General features: G+C 40.4%; 1 protein-coding gene across 3 annotated transcripts in view; it reads left to right on the top strand.

Moving 5' to 3' along the window:
- Positions 1-21,764, top strand: part of LOC110836290 (uncharacterized) — a 45,859-nt gene that overhangs the window by 11,830 nt on the left and 12,265 nt on the right. Inside the window, exon 1 of one of the 3 annotated variants that reach the window (XM_087351847.1) lies at positions 19,378-19,423. The exons of 1 other annotated variant lie outside the window; for it this stretch is intronic. In XM_087351847.1, coding sequence (XP_087207973.1) covers positions 19,393-19,423 — 31 coding nt within the window. In that variant the 5' untranslated portion in view covers positions 19,378-19,392. Of the gene's footprint in view, positions 1-19,377; positions 19,424-20,577; positions 20,687-21,764 lie in introns of those variants that run through there. One more of the 3 variants, XM_087351845.1, reaches the window with a different exon arrangement.

Here is a 21,764-nt window from a genome sequence, read left to right on the forward strand (position 1 = left end):
CCTCTCATCTTTTGACTCCGTACAACTGTACAGTAGTCTACAATCTAAAACGGGCAACGGAAGCTAACCTTATGTTACGGTGCAAAGCGGTCGGAGCTTTGAATTGACCATTCTCCTGTATTAGGTACGGAGGATCTGTACATCCATGCTCCCTAAACTCCTTGATGGTGTGAGACTAAAGCAGCAACAAACTTACTCTCAAAATGGAGGAGTTATTACGATGCCCATCATGCGACATGCATTAAAATCCCATGTGTCTGAAGCGTGTGTTGAGAATCGTAAGTCTTAGGCCTACTCAAGCGAGTGCCTGGTATTTTAATTGTAATAATGGCACACCACAAGCATTTTCATCCGTGTGAAGGATTGGATACTATCTTTTCCATGAGAAGGTTTAAGAAAAATGTCGGTATTTTATTTTTAAAAATCTAATAAAGATTCAGTACTTCTGAAATGCTTCAACAACAAACAATCTACGTACACAAGGTTATTATTATTATTTAGTGTTCTGTCAGACGACAGGTCCATATGAACAGGATCCTTCCATCCTTTTCTCGGACTGGGACCTGTTCATATACGTTCTTGGCAGATGATCCAGAAGTGGTTTGCCATTGCCTTCTTCTGTGTGTGAATGGAGTAATTGTTGGGATGCCACGGAGGAAAACTCCGTGTTGCCTAGACCACGGCCTTGCCCAACACAAGTTATAAATTCGGGCACCGCCGGGAATCGAACCCGGGACCCCAGGATTACAAGGCCAGCGTTCTAACCGCTAGACCAAGGTATCAAACATTAATTACTTTACCAGAAAATAAGATACATATATATTATACAGGTATAAGAAAGCAAACTAAATAAGAAACCAAAATATAACAATTTGGTTTAACAACCATTATAAAAATATACACATTAAAATAAAACGAAATAGTAAAATCTATAAAAAAACATAAATCCCACAAATATTCAGATATACGGAACAAAACAAGTAATACAATAAAGCATATAAGCAAATTAAGTACTTTAATAAAGTGAGATTTCAGGTTCACTAAATGTGTTTTCCTATATTTCAGCCAGAGAATTTAATAAAGTAATTGGCCTCGTAGTTTAGTGGTGAGAAATTATATTTGTCCAAGTTTGGTAGCATAATAACTGTGACAAACGTTCACTGAGATAAACTAAGCAATTATTATACGGAAACGTTACAAACAAACAGTGACTATGAATTTGAAGGCCGGCAAGTTCTTAAAACGATATTTTTTATATGCCACATGGGAAAGCTGTTTTAAGTGATTTAAGGTGACGAATGAACTAACATATTTGTTTGTTAATATGGCCTTCTTCTGGGTTGTTGCACCGTGTAGTCTGGTAGAAGTTAACGCAAAATTCAGAGGTTGTTTCTGCATCCATCATCAGGGCGATGAGACTGATAGTCCTGATAATAGAGGCAGGAAGGACCTCTGATACGTCTGTAAATTTCTAACAGACTACACGGTGCAATAACCCAGAAGACATAAATCTTCATACTCATCGCCCTGATGACGGAGGCAGTATGACCACTGGAACGTTGGTAAACATCGAACAGACTACACAGCGCAACAACCCAGAAGACATAAATCTTCATACTCATCGCCCTGATGATGGAGGCAGTATGACCTCTGAAACGTTGGTAAACATCGACCAGACTACACAGCGCAACAGCCCAGAAAACAGAAATCTTCATACTCATCGCCCTGATGACGGAGGCAGTATGACCTCTGAAACGTTGGTAAACATCGAACAGACTACACAGCGCAACAACCCAGAAGACATAAATCTTCATACTCATCGCCCTGATGATGGAGGCAGTATGACCTCTGAAACGTTGGTAAACATCGACCAGACTACACAGCGCAACAGCCCAGAAAACAGAAATCTTCATACTCATCGCCCTGATGACGGAGGCAGTATGACCTCTGAAACGTTGGTAAACATCGAACAGACTACACAGCGCAACAACCCAGAAGACATAAATCTTCATACTCATCGCCCTGATGATGGAGGCAGTATGACCTCTGAAACGTTGGTAAACATCGACCAGACTACACAGCGCAACAACCCAGAAGACATAAATCTTCATACTCATCGCCCTGATGATGGAGGCAGTATGACCTCTGAAACGTTGGTTAACATCGACCAGACTACACAGCGCAACAACCCAGAAGACAGAAATCTTCATACTCATCGCCCTGATGATGGAGGCAGTATGACCTCTGAAACGTTGGTAAACATCGACCAGACTACACAGCGCAACAACCCGGAAGACAGAAATCTTCATACTAAGAATCGCCCTGATGATGGAGGCAGTATGACCTCTGAAACGTTGGTAAACATCGACCAGACTACACAGCGCAACAGCCCAGAAAACAGAAATCTTCATACTCATCGCCCTGATGACGGAGGCAGTATGACCTCTGAAACGTTGGTAAACATCGAACAGACTACACAGCGCAACAACCCAGAAGACATAAATCTTCATACTCATCGCCCTGATGATGGAGGCAGTATGACCTCTGAAACGTTGGTTAACATCGACCAGACTACACAGCGCAACAACCCAGAAGACAGAAATCTTCATACTCATCGCCCTGATGATGGAGGCAGTATGACCTCTGAAACGTTGGTAAACATCGACCAGACTACACAGCGCAACAACCCGGAAGACAGAAATCTTCATACTAAGAATCGCCCTGATGATGGAGGCAGTATGACCTCTGAAACGTTGGTAAACATCGACCAGACTACACAGCGCAACAACCCAGAAGACAGAAATCTTCATACTCATCGCCCTGATGATGGAGGCAGTATGACCTCTGAAACGTTGGTAAACATCGACCAGACTACACAGCGCAACAACCCAGAAGACAGAAATCTTCATACTCATCGCCCTGATGATGGAGGCAGTATGACCTCTGAAACGTTGGTAAACATCGACCAGACTACACAGCGCAACAACCCGGAAGACAGAAATCTTCATACTAAGAATCGCCCTGATGATGGAGGCAGTATGACCTCTGAAACGTTGGTAAACATCGACCAGACTACACAGCGCAACAACCCAGAAGACAGAAATCTTCATACTCACCGCCCTGATGATGGAGGCAGTTTGACCTCTGAAACGTTGGTAAACATCGACCAGATTACATAGCGCAACAACCCAGAAGACAGAAATCTTCATACTCACCGCTGTGAAAACCTCAAATCCTACAAATTTCGTTGTGATTTGTTTTTCCTACCGACGTCAGGAGGAATTGATTCAGATATTTTCTGATGGTGTTCTCGGCAGCTCTCGATAAATTAGTGTCTACATCTGGATTAGTCGTAAAAGTTCCCTGCTACGTTTCTGCGAATAAGGTCGTCTTTGCTTGGCACGTGGATTCAAGGTTGCTATATTACTATTATTACTTTTTTATGTTTTGTGATTCTCCGTGTCTCCGGGGTCTAGACCTTCGAGTGTATATTGTTAGGCGTTACATAACTAATTTACAATGACAGTGAAAATTTTCTGTTTTTGCTGTTTGAGGAGAACGAATGGCGAAGTTATGCTTTTCTCTTACACAAGTTCATAATTTACTGTTTACCTGATATACAGGCATGCTGAGGGCGATATTTGCATTGACCTGAACGCTATTATTTTTCCGTTAAAGCACCGTCGAATTTACAGAGTAGTATGAACAGCAGTCAAAACACGCTGTCTGACAAAAAATATTAAATAAAAGCAGACGTTTCACAATGGCGTAAGAGCATGTTAAAAATCAAGTGTGTGTAGGCAGTTAAGTTACTGCAAATGTTGATGCAATATAGAATGTTTTCTTCACAAAAATCTTTAAAAACTTTAAAATCTGTAATTATAAGCACCCATTAATAAGCTGCCTGCCAATCGTATGTTTTGATTTGTTTCGTTGTTCTGGATTTGTGTTGTGTCTGTGGAAATAAATTATGTGTGTATTACTTTTGTGTAATATAAAGTCCTGGGACCTGCCGTTTCAACAAAGGTTTTCTTGGATGTCCTCTGGCTATAAGGAAGTGCTGAGACGGTTACCAAGTTCTGCTTCTGCATATTTCTCATGTATCCCTCCCTATTTCAAATTTATCAAAATGATTCCCTTGCTGTAAAGATCACTAAATTACATTATCTTTACAAATTATCATCTCTACATTCATAAGAAAATAAAAATCCCTTATTCCATCCTCATCAGAAGGACGAGCGGTCAATGCCCGAGAACAGAGCACTCATTTTCCTGTAACCGATCAAACATGACAGCTCGACATAATTTAAGTTAATTGCATTTAATTTATTCTTCCACTTGTGTATAATTAATTGACAGTTATTCAATGATTCATTTATACTGATTCCGTATTACTATTACTGACTTAGCTGATGTCTAATGTCGGTATTGGGTTAAGAAATACGCTAAACACATTTTGTTTACAATGCGTGAACAATCACTGTGCTGCTAAACCAAAGGGGTTGTTTTATAGAAACGTTTAGTTAAAATATTAAGCGCATTTACAACCATCTGTGGTGATCCAGGAAAACTTAAAACACCTGTCGAAATAATGTCTGTTTCAGAGGCGGGTCCTGGGACAGACTTGTTGAAATCTCTACCCCAGACTTCGCCCAGTCACAAAAGGTGGTAACATAATTCTTTGGGTTGAATCTTGAGATGTTTTAACCAATCGGGAGGAAGAGAGTCTTGTTTTAAGTTGTCCGATCTTGATCCTTGGAGGGTGCGTGAGTACACTTCACGCAATGTCTTCACCATTTCCGACGTTTGCATAATTGATGCGAATCTGAGACACTCGTAATTTTGAAAATTATTAGAAATTTCAAGAATAAAATTGTTACCTGACAATATTAGTGATTGTACATAAGTGTGCTGACCGATGAAATTAAATCTGTGAAAATTCTCTAGAACTATTGTTATGGGTTAATGTTTCTCCGTCGCCATAGCCGATTCGGCCGTTACACGACCTGAGGACAGATGCAAACTGACTTAGCTCAGAGTCAGTGAACGGCGACAACTTTGAGGCACGTGTCTAATTTTTCGCCATATTTTCCTTTGTATCTTTGTCCCCTTATACAATCTTTCCTAACTCTCTGTTTCCCGGCTTCAAAGGGTTAATTTTCTGAGATCAAGCATGCTGGCGGTCAGACACACAGAAGCGACCTCCTCAGCATATGTACTTTGTATCCTTGTGAAAATAACTCGAACTATTTGCCTGTTACGCTAGTTCAATCCGTGGTGTCACATGCAGCATTAAACATCGCAAACTGGTTCACAATCACTCAAAACTTACGTCACTCCGAAGACATGTCGTACTTCTAGATCAAATTGTAAAGAAAAATTTGCCTTGCCTAAGTACCTAATAGGTAGTGGGTAGGTGAAATTCCAAGTAATATAAGTTTGGCATTCGATGAAGGAAAATTACCTTGACAGTAGTCTCGTAACCAGTCATTTTAATAGCGGAGCTGCCCGGCTCGTGCGCTAAGAAACTGGTATTGTCGGAACGTAGTACAAGGACGCGTGAATTGCAATGTCATGAAGACGGCCAGAAAAGGATATTATCCCATCATTTCTGCAGTAAACACAAAAGTCAAGGGTCGTGCAATTAATGACGTAAATGTGCCTCCTCATTCCAGAGTTTAAAGATGTACTCTGTAGGTCAAATAATTTCTGAAGGCTGTCTTTGAGATATCTACTTTCTCAGTTCATTATTATATTTATTTGTAGTGTTCTGTCTGCCGACAGGTCCATATGAACAGGATCCTTCCATCCTTTTCTCGGACTGGGACCTGTTCATATACGTTCTTGGCAGATGATCCAGAAGTGGTTTGCCATTGCCTTCTTCTATGTGTGAATGGAGTAATTGTTGGGATGCCACGGAGAAACCGGGGAAGCCCCCGGAGGAAAACTCCGTGTTGCCTATACCACGGCCTTGCCCAACACAAGTTATAAATTCGGGCACCGCCGGAAATCGAACCCGAGACCCCAGGATTACAAGGTCAGCGTTCTAACCGCTAGACCACCGTGGCCATCATTTATTTATTTAGTGTTCTGTCTGATGACAGGTCCAGGTCCATATGAACAGGATCCTTCCATCCCTTTCCCGGACTGGGACCTGTTCATATACGTTCTTGGCAGATGATCCAGAAGTGGTTTGCCATTGCCTTCTTCTGTGTGTGAATGGAGTAATTGTTGGGATGCCACGGAGAAACCGGGGAAGCCTAGACCACGGCCTTGCCCAACACAAGTTATAAATTCGAGCACCTCCGGGAATCTAACCCGGAACTCAGGATTACAAGGCCAGCGTTCTAACCGCTAGACCACTATGCTTTCCACATTTTATAGCTACTTTCTTGTGCGATTCTGACTTAAATAAGAAATGAGCTCAATTTTCTGTAACAGTTCCAATATGTGGTATCTTCAGATAATACGAATAAAATTACTGGACAGTTTTTTTTTCTGCATTAACAAACTGAAATAACATTTTGTTTCTTAAGGATGTTGTTGACATGTGACAGGGTCGTGATATGTTAATCCACGACTTTCCATGTTTTTTGAGAAAGGTATCACCACTTCTGTTGTTCTATTTCGGCCTTCTGTTAGTGGTTTAAAAACGTGGCAGATTTTAATAAAAATTTGTATAAAAATGATATGGGAGGATACTACAAATTTTTATTACTCCGCAAGTAATAATACAAATATTACGCTATAGGATTTGAGACTTTCACGGCGAGTACAATCAATACGCGGTTGATTGCCCGAGAAGATTTTATTGATTAAATATGCCGCCATTCTAACATCTGACATATACATATTGCAGGCCTGTTCATTTTACAGAGCAATGAGCCTTTCTTCAGTCCAATATTTTATTACCCGTTGGTGCTATAGAAACAATGTAAATTACAAGAATGTTTATAAATTAATGCAGCGATATTATGATAATTTTCTTTGTGCTAATTTTTTTGTATGGGCGTGCTTCATAATAAGAGAATGGCATATTTATGGTGTCTGAGAATTTGCTTCTGAAAAGAATGTAAGGACATTTCAAGGATGAAACAAGAATGTTATTTATCAAGGAGACGTAAGTGTGTGGAACATGTAACACACATGAGAAACCAATGCAAATTTTTGGTCACAAATTTTAGAGAGTTCCTGTGATAACTAGATGATAATTGGATGATATTAGAGTTCAGTGTATGGACTGGGTTAATCGGTTCTGGATGTTGATCAGCTCTTAAAGAACGACCGGACAGCAACAGATCGATTATTACACTTCTGCTTCGTATTCGGGAGGTCCGAGGTTCAATCTTGGCTCTGATACTTGCTGTCTTGAGTGATATTTTTATATGTTTTCTTCGGGGATCTGCGAAATAATACCATAAATCAGGCACGACTTTTTCTCTCAACGTATGTTCCCATTCATTTTTCACTAACCATCATACTGTTTGACTGTGTATAATCGGACCAATTTAAAGTGTCGTTAAACAACGTAAACTTCTTCTTCTAGAAGTTTGCGTTGTTCCGAGGCTATTCACCTTCCTTGATGACTAATGTAGGAGTTTTCAACCTTTTTCGCTGGCGTACCACTAATTCATTAAATGTACCACTAACCAAATGAGTTCAGGGAAAACTTATTTATGTTAATATTAAATTTTGATTTTCTTACTTAGTTCGTATACCACTCAACATTGGCTCTCGTACCACCAGTGGTACGCGTACCGTAGGTTCAGAACGGCTGGTCTAGAGCCAAACTCTTGTTTGATACTGAGATCACTTGGATATCGGAATTGAAACTAACGAGAATATCGCATGTGAGTTCTGTAAACACCCAAACATTTATTTCTTCACGACGTCCTATCATTCGTACACCCATCATAAAGGAAACTGGAATATAAGAACAATGTTATTTCATGTTTAGGGACGGTTTATCATGTAAGGGATAGAAATAAAAAAACATGTGCATTCTCAACATCCCTGGGACCAGTGAATTTATTCTGATACTAATTTCCGTATGTATTGGCTAACTGTTTCATATTATCCGGTTTCTTACTCCGGTACCAACTTTAGTATGGCAGATGACTGAAGAATCTCTTTACCGAAATCTAACTGTACTATAATTATTTTCATCTTCGGGTTACGAAGTTAGGCCAAAAAATCACCTGTTTGGCATGCAGATCGTATTTTTCTAGTTATCTCTTTAACGATCTTAAAATGTTTCTATTCCGACGGTCAGTATTGAATTATTTTATATTTAGTGTTCTGTCTGACGACAGGTCCATATGAACAGGATCCTTCCATCCTTTTCTCGGACTGGGACCTGTTCATATACGTTCTTGGCAGATGATCCAGAAGTGGTTTGCCATTGCCTTCTTCTGTGTGTGAATGGAGTAATTGTTGGGATGCCACGGAGAAACCGGGGAAGCCCCCGGAGGAAAACTCCGTGTTGCCTAGACCACGGCCTTGCCCAACACAAGTTATAAATTCGGGCACCGCCGGGAATCGAACCCGAGACCCCAGGATTACAAGGCCAGCGTTCTAACCGCTAGACCACCTCATCTTAATATTATTTAGTGTTCTGTCTGAGGACAGGTCCATATGAACAGGATCCTTCCATCCTTTTCTCGGACTGGGACCTGTTCATATACGTTCTTGGCAGATGATCCAGAAGTGGTTTGCCATTGCCTTCTTCTGTGTGTGAATGGAGTAATTGTTGGGATGCCACGGAGAAACCGGGGAAGCCCCGGAGGAAAACTCCGTGATACCTGGACCACGGCATTGCCCAACACAAGTTATAAATTCGGGCACCGCCGGGAATCGAACCCGAGACCCCAGGATTACAAGGCCAGCATGGCTCTCAGTAGTGAATATGTTAAAATATTGCGATAGGCAATAGGTGGGTTTTCTATCCACATTGAAAAATTAAGAATAAGAAATTTGGCGGACTCCACAGCAAGAAAGAAGTTTCGATTAATTTAAATCAGAAGTGCTGCATAAGAAGTGTGAGTCATCTTATAAGATATCTGATTATATAACATGGACATTTTCCAACAAACTGAATCCGTTTGGAAATTTCCCAAAGTTAAAAGTAACCGAACCTACAGGTGTAGTAGTTGGCATTTCTGCTTCGTATTTCGGAGACGTCGCATACAAATTTCAGCCCCCAGGCCGGTTATTCTGACATGTTTTTCCTCGTTTTCCGTTCTTCAAACAAATGAAACATATGAAAATATTTCGTTCATAATTTGTATTTAGAAGATATGATCAAAAATAAACTAGAATGAATTGATATCCCAGGTAAATAGCACCTAGCAAGACGTGTATGTGATGAACGTGTCCTGACACGTTCCAGTATGTATAGACGTGTTTACATCTCATTACATCGTTTGTGCTCACGAATAATTGTTGACCATGTGTCGATATATAATAAAGCGCAACGAGAATGCATTAATTTTTTCGAGAAGATCGGAAAGGCCGTGACAGCTACAGGTAACCCTCGATTTGCGCCGATTCAGAATAACGCCGATTTTGAAACCAGCAAGTCAAAAAGTGAAAATTGTTTTTACTATTATTTATAACGTTTTGCAATATATCTCGTACTGATTTTTATACTAAATCGTAATTCTTACATTCTTTTGAATAAAAATTATAAATACAGTCATCTCTGCAATTACGTATTTTTCGTTAACGCGAATTTGCTCCAATGAGATCGATGAATCGGTAAAAGCTGTTTGTGAAATGCAAACTTTTGCATATGCGAGTTTGCTCTTGTGCTACAGCGAAGAGGCCTTATCGTGAAATTTTGAAAGAAAGAAAGAAGAAATCACGACAGTCCACACTACATGCCTTCTTTAAAAAAACACGACGATCCTCAACCAGGGACTTCGTCAGAGAACTAACGCTGCTTCATCACGCCTTCGCCGATTGTAAGTGTACAAAATATATTTTTTAAATTCCCTTTATTTTTTATTTACGTTATTTCAGAGCCTTATATGTAATGCCTTTATATTACTCGTCAATGTTTGGGTGCTGGAAACGCATGTCATTGACTTCCCATTGATTTACATTATAAAAGAGTTTCAATTTACGCCGATTCCGTTTACGCCGGTTCGTACAGGAACGCATCCCCGGCGTAAATCGAGGGCTATCTGTACTTGTAAGTTTACGAAAATAGCATTTGGAGAAACAGTGAGCCGAGAGCGAGTAAACAGTAATTTTAAAGACGGATGGGTGTCCGTCGGAATTGATCCGGACTCCCTACAACCAGTCATTAGCCGAAGTGCGTGATTTAGTGCAAACTAACAGAAAATTATTCTTGAAGTGGCAGAAGACATAGGAATTTTTTATGGCTCGACGAAGATTTGAAAATGTGGCACATCTTATGTTTGTTTCATGACCGCTGACACATAAGCAGAAAAGAAATTTTCTGTGACTTACGATTTGCTTGAACGCGCAGTGATTAACTATAACTTCGAATTTTGTAACGAATTATATGGTTAATTTAACACGTTGGTACACGTTTATGACCCAGACTTTATGTAGCAATAATCAAAATATAAATTCCTTTCCTCACTGTGACCGGTAAAAGCACTCAAAATGCTTACTAAAACCATCTCCGACAGCTCGTGAGTCCATAAATATCGTACATGTACAAATTTGTGGCTGTCGATGGCAGTCAACTCTCCCGTCTGATCGATCATTCATGACCTCAGACAGGAAGAGTTATTTTTAGCTTCACGCCATAGTAGAGAAATAATTTACTGTGTAAAGTCCTATTTTCTCAAAATTGGTAGTGTATCAAAGATTTTTTTTAAGAATGTAAACCACAGATAAATTCTGATGAGTTCTGACGATGGTAAGGCCAGTGGCTTTCAGCACTTCGTCCATAGTTCCGAAAATCGAACAGAAATGAACTTTTAGTTTTCCCAATCTCTTTCTTACATCAGGTGGGTAGGCAATCACTTATTCTACCGGTGACTGAGAAAGATTTTTCTAGCTGACTCAAGTATGTACTCCACACATCCTCATCTGAGGTCGGCAACAGACTACAGAAGAAGTTCAGAAACCCAGTAATAAAGAAATTAAATGTCGAAAATTGTAGATATTAATACAGGAGTAATTTCTAATTTTTCATGTCTTACAGTGGGTGATTCAAAGCTCAAGAAGAGTACTTAAGGATGTTTCAGGGGAGATAATTTGAAGCAGGATATGAAAAATCACTCTTTTTTTTCATGTTCGCCAACGTTTCCCAGCGACTAGTGTTTACGCTGATGTCACTTTGTTTTACTGTGAACGTATGACAGGGGTTTCTAAACAGCAGGAGAATCAGTAACAATGACAGTGGTAACTACAAACATGACTAAACTTATTAATGCAGAGTATACAGATGTGAAATTTGTATGTGGTTTTTACGATGGAAATTCCAGTACAATGGTTGCAGCCAGGTGACAAACATCTACGTCTAGTTCTTTCGAATAGTCCTACGTAAGATTGTGGACTTCCCTCTGTTTCTGTGCCCCGTGTTGTGGATTTAAGAGGCAGAATTTACAAGATTTGGTGTACGTATAAAATCTACACAACTTGCATGTACGAGGTGCGATCGGAAAGTTTCTAGACTGCGCGTATAAAAACCCTTACACTTATCTCAGGTATTAAATTCATCCATCACCCTCGAAGTAGTTCCCCTGGGAGTGAACACAACGATCCCAGCGCCGCTGCCAAGCCTGGAAGCATCCCTGGAAATTTTTCTTTGTCAGCCTGTCAAGCACCATCTGCGATTCTGCCTGAATCTCTTCTATCGTCTCAAATCTCCTTCCCTTTAGCTGAATTTTCATCTTTGGGAAGAGGAAGAAGTCACACGGAGCTAAATCCGGCGAATAAGGAGGGTGCGGGATGACGGCCATGGTGTTTGAGGCCAAAAACTGCCGAACTTTGAGGGCGGTGTGCGCTGGCGCGTTGTCATGATGCGTCGCATGTGGAGTTCTTCCTTTAGAATCAGCTGACAGGTCCCATAGCCTATCCCAACAATGTCGCACAAGTCGTTGATGGTACGACGTCGATCTTCGTGAATGGCCTGCCGAATCTTGGTAACATTTTCGGGCGTTGTGCTCGAAGATGGTCGTCCAGAACGCTCGTCATCATCGACAGAGGTTCGGCCATTTTTAAAACGTGAATGCCACACAAAAGTTTGCGGACTCCCCAAATGCTTGCTTTAGCATTTCATAGGTTTCCGTAGCCGTTTTGGCGAGTCTTTGGCAAAATTTGATGCACACGCCATTCCGAAATCGCAGGAGGGTCGGTGTAATGCACTACCAAAACGCCCGTAACTAAGAAACAAATGCTAATTCGATGATGCCGGCTAGCACACTGATTCATTATGAATGTAGGCCGCACCCCCTAAAAGCAGAAGCTCGTACTACATCCGGTTCGCCCGCTATTGACACAGTCTAGAAACTTTCCGATCGCACCTCGTATGTGCAACGGGAAACCCTCAAGCAACTTGTCACACTTCATTTAAGCACAGATATAGTGTAAACGTTTGGGCTGTAACTGTAGATGACTACGTAATCGGACCGAGTGTAAACAGAATCTTCTCGGTGGAGCGCAGTGCCCGGATTTTCCAAAAAAAAATACGCTTCTAATGTTTCTATACATTGAGTGAGAGCTTCCGATTTCAACACGACGGTGTCTCTCCCCATTTTGTACGTTGAGTTCGAAATTGACTTGATATCATGAGTCTAGACAGGAGGATTGGGCGTGGAGATTCGATCGCCTGGCATCGAAAATTCTCATGCTCTGATCCCGGTAGACTTTAATTTGTGGGAGGGCATGAAAGAAACTGCTCGGTATAGCGACGATCCGACATTGTTGTGTCGAACTGGAACGTTCGGTAATAAAAACCGAAATGTTAGTAATTTCAAAACGGTAGAAATTAAATTTTTGAGTAAGCAGAGCTATACCGTATTAGATAGGGCTAAAGGCTAAATTACGCAAAAAGGGGTTAAGTACTTATTCAGTAAATGGAAGAATAGGTGAATACAGAAAACATAGCCAAACCAGTTTTAGCGATTGAGCTCTTGAAACTTGTTCCTAACGCAAACTAAAGGGATAAACATACGAGGTGCGATCGGAAAGTTTACAGACTGTGCGTATAAAAACCCGTACACTTATCTCAGGTATTAAATTCATCCATCACCCTCGAAGTAGTTCCCCTGGGAGTGAACACAACGATCTCAGCGCCGCTGCCAAGCCTGGAAGCATCCCTGGAAATATTTCTTTGTCAGCCTGTCAAGCACCATCTGCGATTCTGCCTTAATCTCTTCTATCGTCTCAAATCTCCTTCCCTTTAGCTGAATTTTCATCTTTGGGAAGAGGAAGAAGTCACACGGAGCTAAATCCGGCGATCCGGCAAGATCTTTGAGCTCCTGACAAACGAGAAGTCGATTCTGCTTCTGGTCCTCAGACAGGAGCCTTGGCACAAACTTGGCTGCGATGCGTCGCATGTGGAGTTCTTCCTTTAGAATCAGCTGACAGGTCCCATAGCCTATCCCAACAATGTCGCACAAGTCGTTGATGGTACGACGTCGATCTTCGTGAATGGCCTGTCGAATCTTCGTAACATATTCGGGAGTTGTGCTCGAAGATGGTCGTCCAGAACGCTCGTCATTATTGACAGAGGTTCGGCCATTTTTAAAACGTGAATGCCACACAAAAGTTTGTGCACGACCCATTGCGGACTCCCCAAATGCTTGCTTTAGCATTTCATAGGTTTCCGTAGCCGTTTTGGCGAGTCTTTGGCAAGAGATTCAGGCAGAATCGCAGATGGTGCTTGACAGGCTGACAAAGAAAGATTTGCTGGGATGCTTCCAGGCTTGGCATCGGCGCTGGGATCGTTGTGTTCACTCCCAGGGGAACTACTTCGAGGATGATGGATGAATGTAATACCTGAGATAAGTGTACGGGTTTTTATACGCGCAGTCTGGAAACCTTCCGATCGCACCTCGTACATAGGACAACCATATATAGCATGGAACAGGTTTGAGGCTGTTCTGTGGAGGAGAAAAACATTAATGGAAAGTAATAAATTCGAATTTCTCTTTACAGCTTACGCAGTTGCACTTCAAATTATCAAAATAAGTTATGCAGAACTACTGTGCGTTCAGATGCATTTTCTGCTGCACGTGGTTACCGTAAAAATGTTAACGAAATATTATATCAGATAAGACATCGTGTAACATACAAGGAATGTGGAAACGATAAAACATAGTTATGAGGGCTTCAGTGCCTTTAGCTGAAAATATACGTTCTTGTAAGTCCAAATTATTGCATATGCCGACATATAATATAGTCTATGGTGGGGTTGAATAAATAATTAGGCCTGCCTATAGTATTGTAAGTCTTCTTTACAGAAACCTATTTACTCTTAACTACGGATATCTTAAATTTGTCAGACATAACCTCAAAGTTTCGCACCTTCTCCATTTTGAATATTCACTCATCAACTGTGCTTTATGTATAATTTGTAAGCAGGGCTATGGTTATGATCTATTTCCGTACCAAATTTCCACATTTTTCACGTGGTATATTTGTTATCATAATAAAACCAGAAAATACATATAATGCAGACATCATGTTATTTTATATTCTACAATAAATATGCATAACGGATGTTCCATAATTTTCTATTGTCTGTCGCCGTACATTATTTCAAAACCCTATAGGCCTATGAGCGCCACTAGTTTTACACTCACCTCGTAAAATCCTGCGTCCGCCATGACGTGATTAGTTAATTTTACAAACTACAAAAAATAAACTAAAACTTATGAGGTTGGTGTGACCTCTAATGGCGTGTTATACCAGCTTCGTGAATATCCGTTAAATAATTAACAAGGCAGACAGACAAATGGTTATTTAAGAAGCTTGCTTTTTTAAAGAAGTAATTACGCTAAGTATGGAGTTTACACTATACCCATGCCTTGAATCAGGAATCCTATTCCGTGTAGTTGTTATTCGCATGCAGGTATATTCCTTGTGCGTTCATTACACAAAATGTCTAAAATACACGCATAATACAGAAATCGAGTGAAACTGAAGTTCGCATTTCCGCTCCAGTTTAATCCTCGCATTTCAATATACGACGAATTTCTTATAAATTGTAGCCGTTTGCAAATATATCCCCCTCTTGACTTTTATGTAGTGTTATGTAAGTTCTAAGATTTGAGGTTTTCACAGCGGTGAGTATGAAGATTTCTGTCTTCTGGGTTGTTGCGCTGTGTAGTCTGGTCGATGTTTACCAACGTTTCAGAGGTCATACTGCCTCCATCATCAGGGCGATGAGTATGAAGATTTCTGTCTTCTGGGTTGTTGCGCTGTGTAGTCTGGTCGATGTTTACCAACGTTTCAGAGGTCATACTGCCTCCATCATCAGGGCGATGAGTATGAATATTTCTGTCTTCTGGGCTGTTGCGCTGTGTAGTCTGGTCGATGTATACCAGCGTTTCAGAGGTCATACTGCCTCCGTCATCAGGGCGATGAGTATGAAGATTTCTGTCTTCTGGGTTGTTGCGCTGTGTAGTCTGGTCAATGTATACCAGCGTTTCAGAGATCATACTGCCTCCGTCATCAGGGCGATGAGTATGAAGATTTCTGTCTTCTGGGTTGTTGCGCTGTGTAGTCTGGTAGTTGTTTACCAACGTTTCAGAGGTCATACTGCCTCCGTTATCGTCGCCCTGATGACGGAGGCAGTATGACCTCTGAAACGTTGGTTAACATCGACCAGACTACACAGCGCCAACAACCCATAAGACAGAAATCGTTATGCAAGTTATTTGAATTCGCATGTTGTATTTACAATTCGTAAAATATAACAAATTCATGATCTGATATTTGACCCAGTACAACTCCAAAGAATACTGGTAACCGAATTATAAAACTGCTCTGTGTGCTGTCACAAAGCCAATCCCAGGACGTCAGTTTTCGTGACATTGATTCATGCAGGCCATTTATTGTCTTTGTCGACCATAACCTCAAACACCTGATACCCTCATGCAAACATATAGGTGGATATTTTCCCTCTGTTATGCTATTTCACTGATAATTTTGTCTCTGCTACAGTCATGCATTCGGTGCTTAAAAGTTTGATATGGGGGAAATTACACATGCAACATGCACGAACACAATCCTTCCCTTCCTTTAAGCCTCTACCCCTAAGCGCTATCTACGTGCCATTTTCCAATCAACAAGATATAACAAAGTTCTACGCCTGGTGCGCAGCAACACGCAATCACATACAGACCCGTACAATGGAACGGTTTTTTGTTGGTCGCTGCTATCAAAAAGTTTGACTCCATGCAGGCCACTTGTTTACAGGGAGAAAGGTTTTGTTGCCATGGAGATCGTATCGAACGTCTCGCCACAATGAATTGTATCGCAGTGACTATCGATTGCTAAGTCAACGTCATTGTCATTCTTTAACGAAATTAACATTATTCTGTGTTAAGAAAATTCGTGATACATTTAATGATGGTACAGTTTAGCACGAAGCATTTTTCACGAAATTAAATTATTCTTTCTCTTAGGCAGTGATTGAGAGTGCTTCAGAACAAAACGCGAAGTACAATATTTCAACACAAGAAAGGCTAAGTAAATATGAGGATGGAATAAATTTAACCACAATTTGTTCTATTAACCTATTAGCTGAGGTTATAAAATCAAGTAGATGAGAACTGTTTTAAAAAGGGAAGATGAGGTATTTAGCTGGAGAACTGAAGGTAAGAAATCATTTGGTAGAAATAAATTTAAATAGGAAAATAATAAAATGGACTGTCATTAAATGTTTAGGTTTTGGAATGGATTCAACTACCCCAGTGTAGGGTCTCATGGCGACCTGAGAACACGGCAATAAACCTTCGACTTCCATAAATGGGTATGAAATTCTTGTCTATTTTGGCGACTATCAATTTCTCGAATAATCGTGCCGCATGGAGTGTGTTACTTATATAAATCTGTGTACGACCGCATATTATATGATGGTTGTGTTACATTCAGAGTTAAATTGTGTGGAATTCACTAAACATAATTAAACTTAAGAGTGGCGTGATGTAAAACTGGGTATCAGAAACACACATAATATCGTGCCTAGTCTACAGTTGAAACAAACAGGCAGTTAAGAAGACATAGGCTCAACCAATCAGGTCCCTCATGCTAATCGAAGGGCTCAGCATGTAGCTACACCCTAATAAATCTGTATATTAGTGCCGAATAGATACCTTTCATTTGGCATTCGATTGACGAATTTTTACAAAGAATACTTAAACGGGATTTAAAGAGCCGTGTTAAATAATCCACGGAACAATGCGACATCAACCACGAGCTAATCGACAGTTCTCAACAGAATCTCTAGCAGTATCATGTATGTTGGTATTATATGGTTACAACAAGTTAGACTATAAGACAAGGTAATAACTTTTATGCAACAACGTGTATAATTACTGTAATGCATTCCTTAGTGTGAGGACTGGCGTTGTCATGTTTAAGGTTGAAGGATTGCGTAGGTCTCGTTACGAAAAAAGTGCAGTCAATATCACCTTGAGTATTCCAACGCAATAAGCGATTAAAAGTCTGCGTTTTTTCAATCTTGCACATTCCCCATGCAGCCCAGATTTGACACAAAGTGTTTTTCTGATAATTATTGTAATAAAAACATTTTTTAATATTTGTTAATATAAATCTTGCAATTATGTTCACTATAAAGATTTCTGTCTTCTGGGTTATTGCGCTGTGTAGTCTGGTCGATGTTAACCAACGTTTCAGAGGTCATACTGCCTCCGTCATCAGGGCGATGAATATGCCAATAGGAAACCAACCAAAAAGCTAACTGAGGGCGGAGGCCTGCGCAAGCGCAAGCATCGTCCCTACCTAGGTGAAATCATTCCTGCACACAAGGCGCATTGCTGGAAATGGTAAACGGTCTTAATATAAAAAAAACGGAAATTTTGCTAACGCTAACGGGGTTTCGTCGTGGCGGGAGCCCTGAAAGGGGCCGAGTTAGTGGTCTCTATGCATACAACTAAACTCACCTTTCTCTCTCTACTTTCTCTCCCTCTCCCACTCTCGCCCACGTGCTACCATTGGTCCACTCCCATACCTGCTCCCATTGGCTCGGGGCAGGCTACACCTTTCACTTCCCTGCCTATAAAATCCAACTCCTCACACCCTATTGGCATATTCATCGTCCTGATGACGGAGGCAGTATGACCTCTGAAACGTTGGTTAACATCGACCAGACTACACAGCGCAATAACCCAGAAGACAGAAATCTTCATACTCACCGCTGTGAGAACCTCAAGTCTTACATGTTCACTATACGTTTGGCATTTCGATTTATAAGGAACTCTATCTATTGTCGATTTTAAGGAATTTTGAATCAATTTTGACTTTCGTTATAGCGAATGTTCGTAAACCGAGATTTGGCTCGCCATCTAGTTAGTTAGTTCACTTATCTTTACATTAGTTCTTGCCATTGCCAATAGAGTTCGAAGCAGGTCACCTACCTTTGACTTTTCGGTGTTTCTATCTGTGTTATACGATATCGAAGGAGCTTAACGGGCCAGAAAATGTTGGCGGGCACATTAGTTAACACCTTCCCAACAGATCTCGCGGCAATGCGCTTCTCTTTATATTAGTTCATGCACTCGCCAAAGCATGGCGCGGCAGTTCACTTATCTCTACATTAGTTCATGTTCCCGCCACTATATGGTGCGGCACTTCACTTAGCTTAAAATGTTCATGCTCTCGCTAATATATGGTGCGGAAGTTCACTTATCTTCCATGTATGGTGGGGGACCCATCGTACCGCCGCATGGCGCGTCCTTAGGTTGCGGATAGAGGGGCGGCCTCCAGGTAAGGAGGTTAGAAGCGAATATATTGAATAATCAGTCGTGGTCAGCGGTCGAGTCGTGGTCGTCCAGGTTGGAGGGTTGGCGTAAGGCTAACAATCTTTCACCGTAAAGAAGGGCTGTTACGAACACATTAACTAAGCCTCGGACCAGGGCGGACACTTTTGGCACGACCATGGCATTTGAAAAAGGATATGAGTTTTGGAGTCGCATGATGGCGAGCCTTTGATTGAGGAATCGATACTAAATATAGATAAAGAAACCCTAAGTAAGCGTATTATTATCCCAATCAAAGACAATGATACGAGTTCCTGACCATGGATCCGGCGCTTGAGGCGCCTGCAGTGAGCAAATTTCAAATTAAAACTGAATAAAAATTAATTATTTGCCATCAGAGACATTGTTTCGAGTGGCAGAGAAACGGAGCGGAACTTTCAGCGAATGCGTCGTTAAATTGTTCATGCTGTTGGACATCTTCATTACCAGGAATGGTAAATCAGCTTAGAATTTAGTGATGTGTTTGCGTTTGTGAATAATTGTGGCTGGTAAACAATTTGAAGTTGTTAGACTCGAAATGGAAAATTTTTACGCACAAGAAAAGCTCGCACGGAGTTCGCGTTTAAGCTTCTAATGTGCCTCGGGAATTAAATAATCTCGTTCCTACAATCTATTCGACGTAGGTCCGAGACCGTTTGTCCTGACTGAAGTTTTTCGTGGTTTTTTTTACTTCTTTCAGGCATATTCTGTGATAGTAAAGGAAACTAGGCCGTAGTACTTTCTGTCAACATATTTTACAATTTATTATTTATTACTCGTCCCATCATTCGACGTAATGCACTTTAAATTAAAAATATCGTCGTTAAACAAGCCGTAAAGACAAAATTCGAAGCTAAAGACCACATTTTCATGATGATCTGCTGGTGTTTTGTACCGTAGAGGCTGAAGATAGGGTTAAGATTATCGCGTGTGTATTCGTCTTTTACATTTCATGCGACACCTATTTCTCAGTTAATAACCTCGTTCGAATTCATGCAATTGTCATTAATAGAGTATCAGAAATAAGACCGAAATTTCGCTTAATAAAAGTCTGTGTTTGAATTTGATCCGTTTAAAGTAACTCGACAGTGGTCATCTGAACCCCTACAGATGTATTCCCCATCCTCACACTATTTGTGTAAGATAAATTGCATTCAGTTTTCGTAATTTACTTCGAGTACATTTGCCGTTTTGACCGGCTTTAACAAGTCTATTGAAAGTTTTATAAAAATAAGACGCCAATATTTATCATTCAATTCGTCTCCTACGCAATGTTAGCAACTTCATGTATGATGTGACATTTTAGGTTCTGAGGTTTTCTCGTAATTTTGGTGCCACTTTTCCTCTAGACACCGCGATATTTTGTGAATACGACGCACCGAATGATTTATGTACTTTTCACAAAATACAGACCGCAATGTAAAACTCTCGTTGTTACTTATCATCTTCTCATTACCTTGAACTTGAGGTCGCGACAGGAGGTTTCGCGTACGGAATTCCAAGAAACCCCACGTACTTTCTCCTGTTTCGAATAGATGCTAAAACTTTTCCCTTCAGCAAACCTTGTTGCACTCTAATTATTCGTTTTCTTGGAGTCTGCTCCTCCGACGCGAGGCTGCTACACATGCAGAGTATCATCAGTGCCAACGCGGATATCCGTCGGCCCGCCATGTCTCCGCGTCTGTGCGCTGGAATCCAGAGTTCCAGATCCATTTCAGGTTACTGCATTATTTATTAGCAGCATAAAATGTTTCACGGGTTACATTATTCAGTTTAATTTAAAAAATTTGAAACACTTTCTTGTGTATGTTATATATTACAAGTGTGTGAATCTTGTGGAAATGTAGGTGAATCAAATATTAACCTAACAGGTCAGATCGAAATTACGTGTTCAGTTGTTGAGCGATATAAGTCTCCGTTGTGACGTGGGTTAGAACCAGAAAGAGATAAAAATTATGAATTCCATCTCAGTCTCCTTGAATAGAGAGATCTGCCAACTTCAGAGGCGATTACACTACCATTTTCTACGCCATAATTGCGAAACATGGGTACCGCAGGTCTCATGCGGAACCCGGAAACATTTTCCCTGGCAAGGGGTGATGGGGTCAACAGCCCCGGAGCCTTGAAAAATTATTTTTAAAATTAATCACGTAAAATAAAACCCGACGTTATTTTGACGTAAATACGTCTATAAGGAAGGGTCATTCGGCAAAAATGTGTTACGAAAAAGGGAAACGAAAAAGTGTAACTTCATTTTATGTTACCTAGGAAACCTCATCTGTTTACTCAGCATTGTTGTTACCTAGGAAACATTACATTACATTTCATTACATTACATTAAAATACATTACGTTACATTCAGCTACCACAGACCCATTTTAAGCGTAACTAATTCAAGTTAAATAAGCAATGTCTTATTCAAACTTATATCAATTGTAAAGCATGTAATGAAGGAAATATTTAGAATAAAGCCAATATATAAACTTCCTTTCCGTATAGACGTATTTTCGTCAAATTCTCCGTACCTGTGGTTCCACTGACAACTTTTTAAATAAGGGCAATGAAATTGCAATTGTTTCTTATGCCTCTTCTCATTATTTTTAAATTTATTTCCTTCTGATATAGAACACATTTGATATTAATTATTCACTCTTTACATTTATAATTGAAGGTAACCTAAATTATAAGTTAGAGTAATTATCTTTTGTTTTGTTTATTTCAACTACCAACAATGTGTAAATATGAACCGACAATTTCCAGCTTTTTATATAAAAAACACCTGCGTTTATAACAATG

This window comes from Zootermopsis nevadensis, unplaced genomic scaffold (genome assembly GCF_977971745.1).
Source record: "Zootermopsis nevadensis isolate Lab colony 2312 unplaced genomic scaffold, Znev_1.0 Znev_ptg000020l, whole genome shotgun sequence".
Taxonomy (NCBI): Eukaryota; Metazoa; Arthropoda; class Insecta; order Blattodea; family Termopsidae; genus Zootermopsis; species Zootermopsis nevadensis.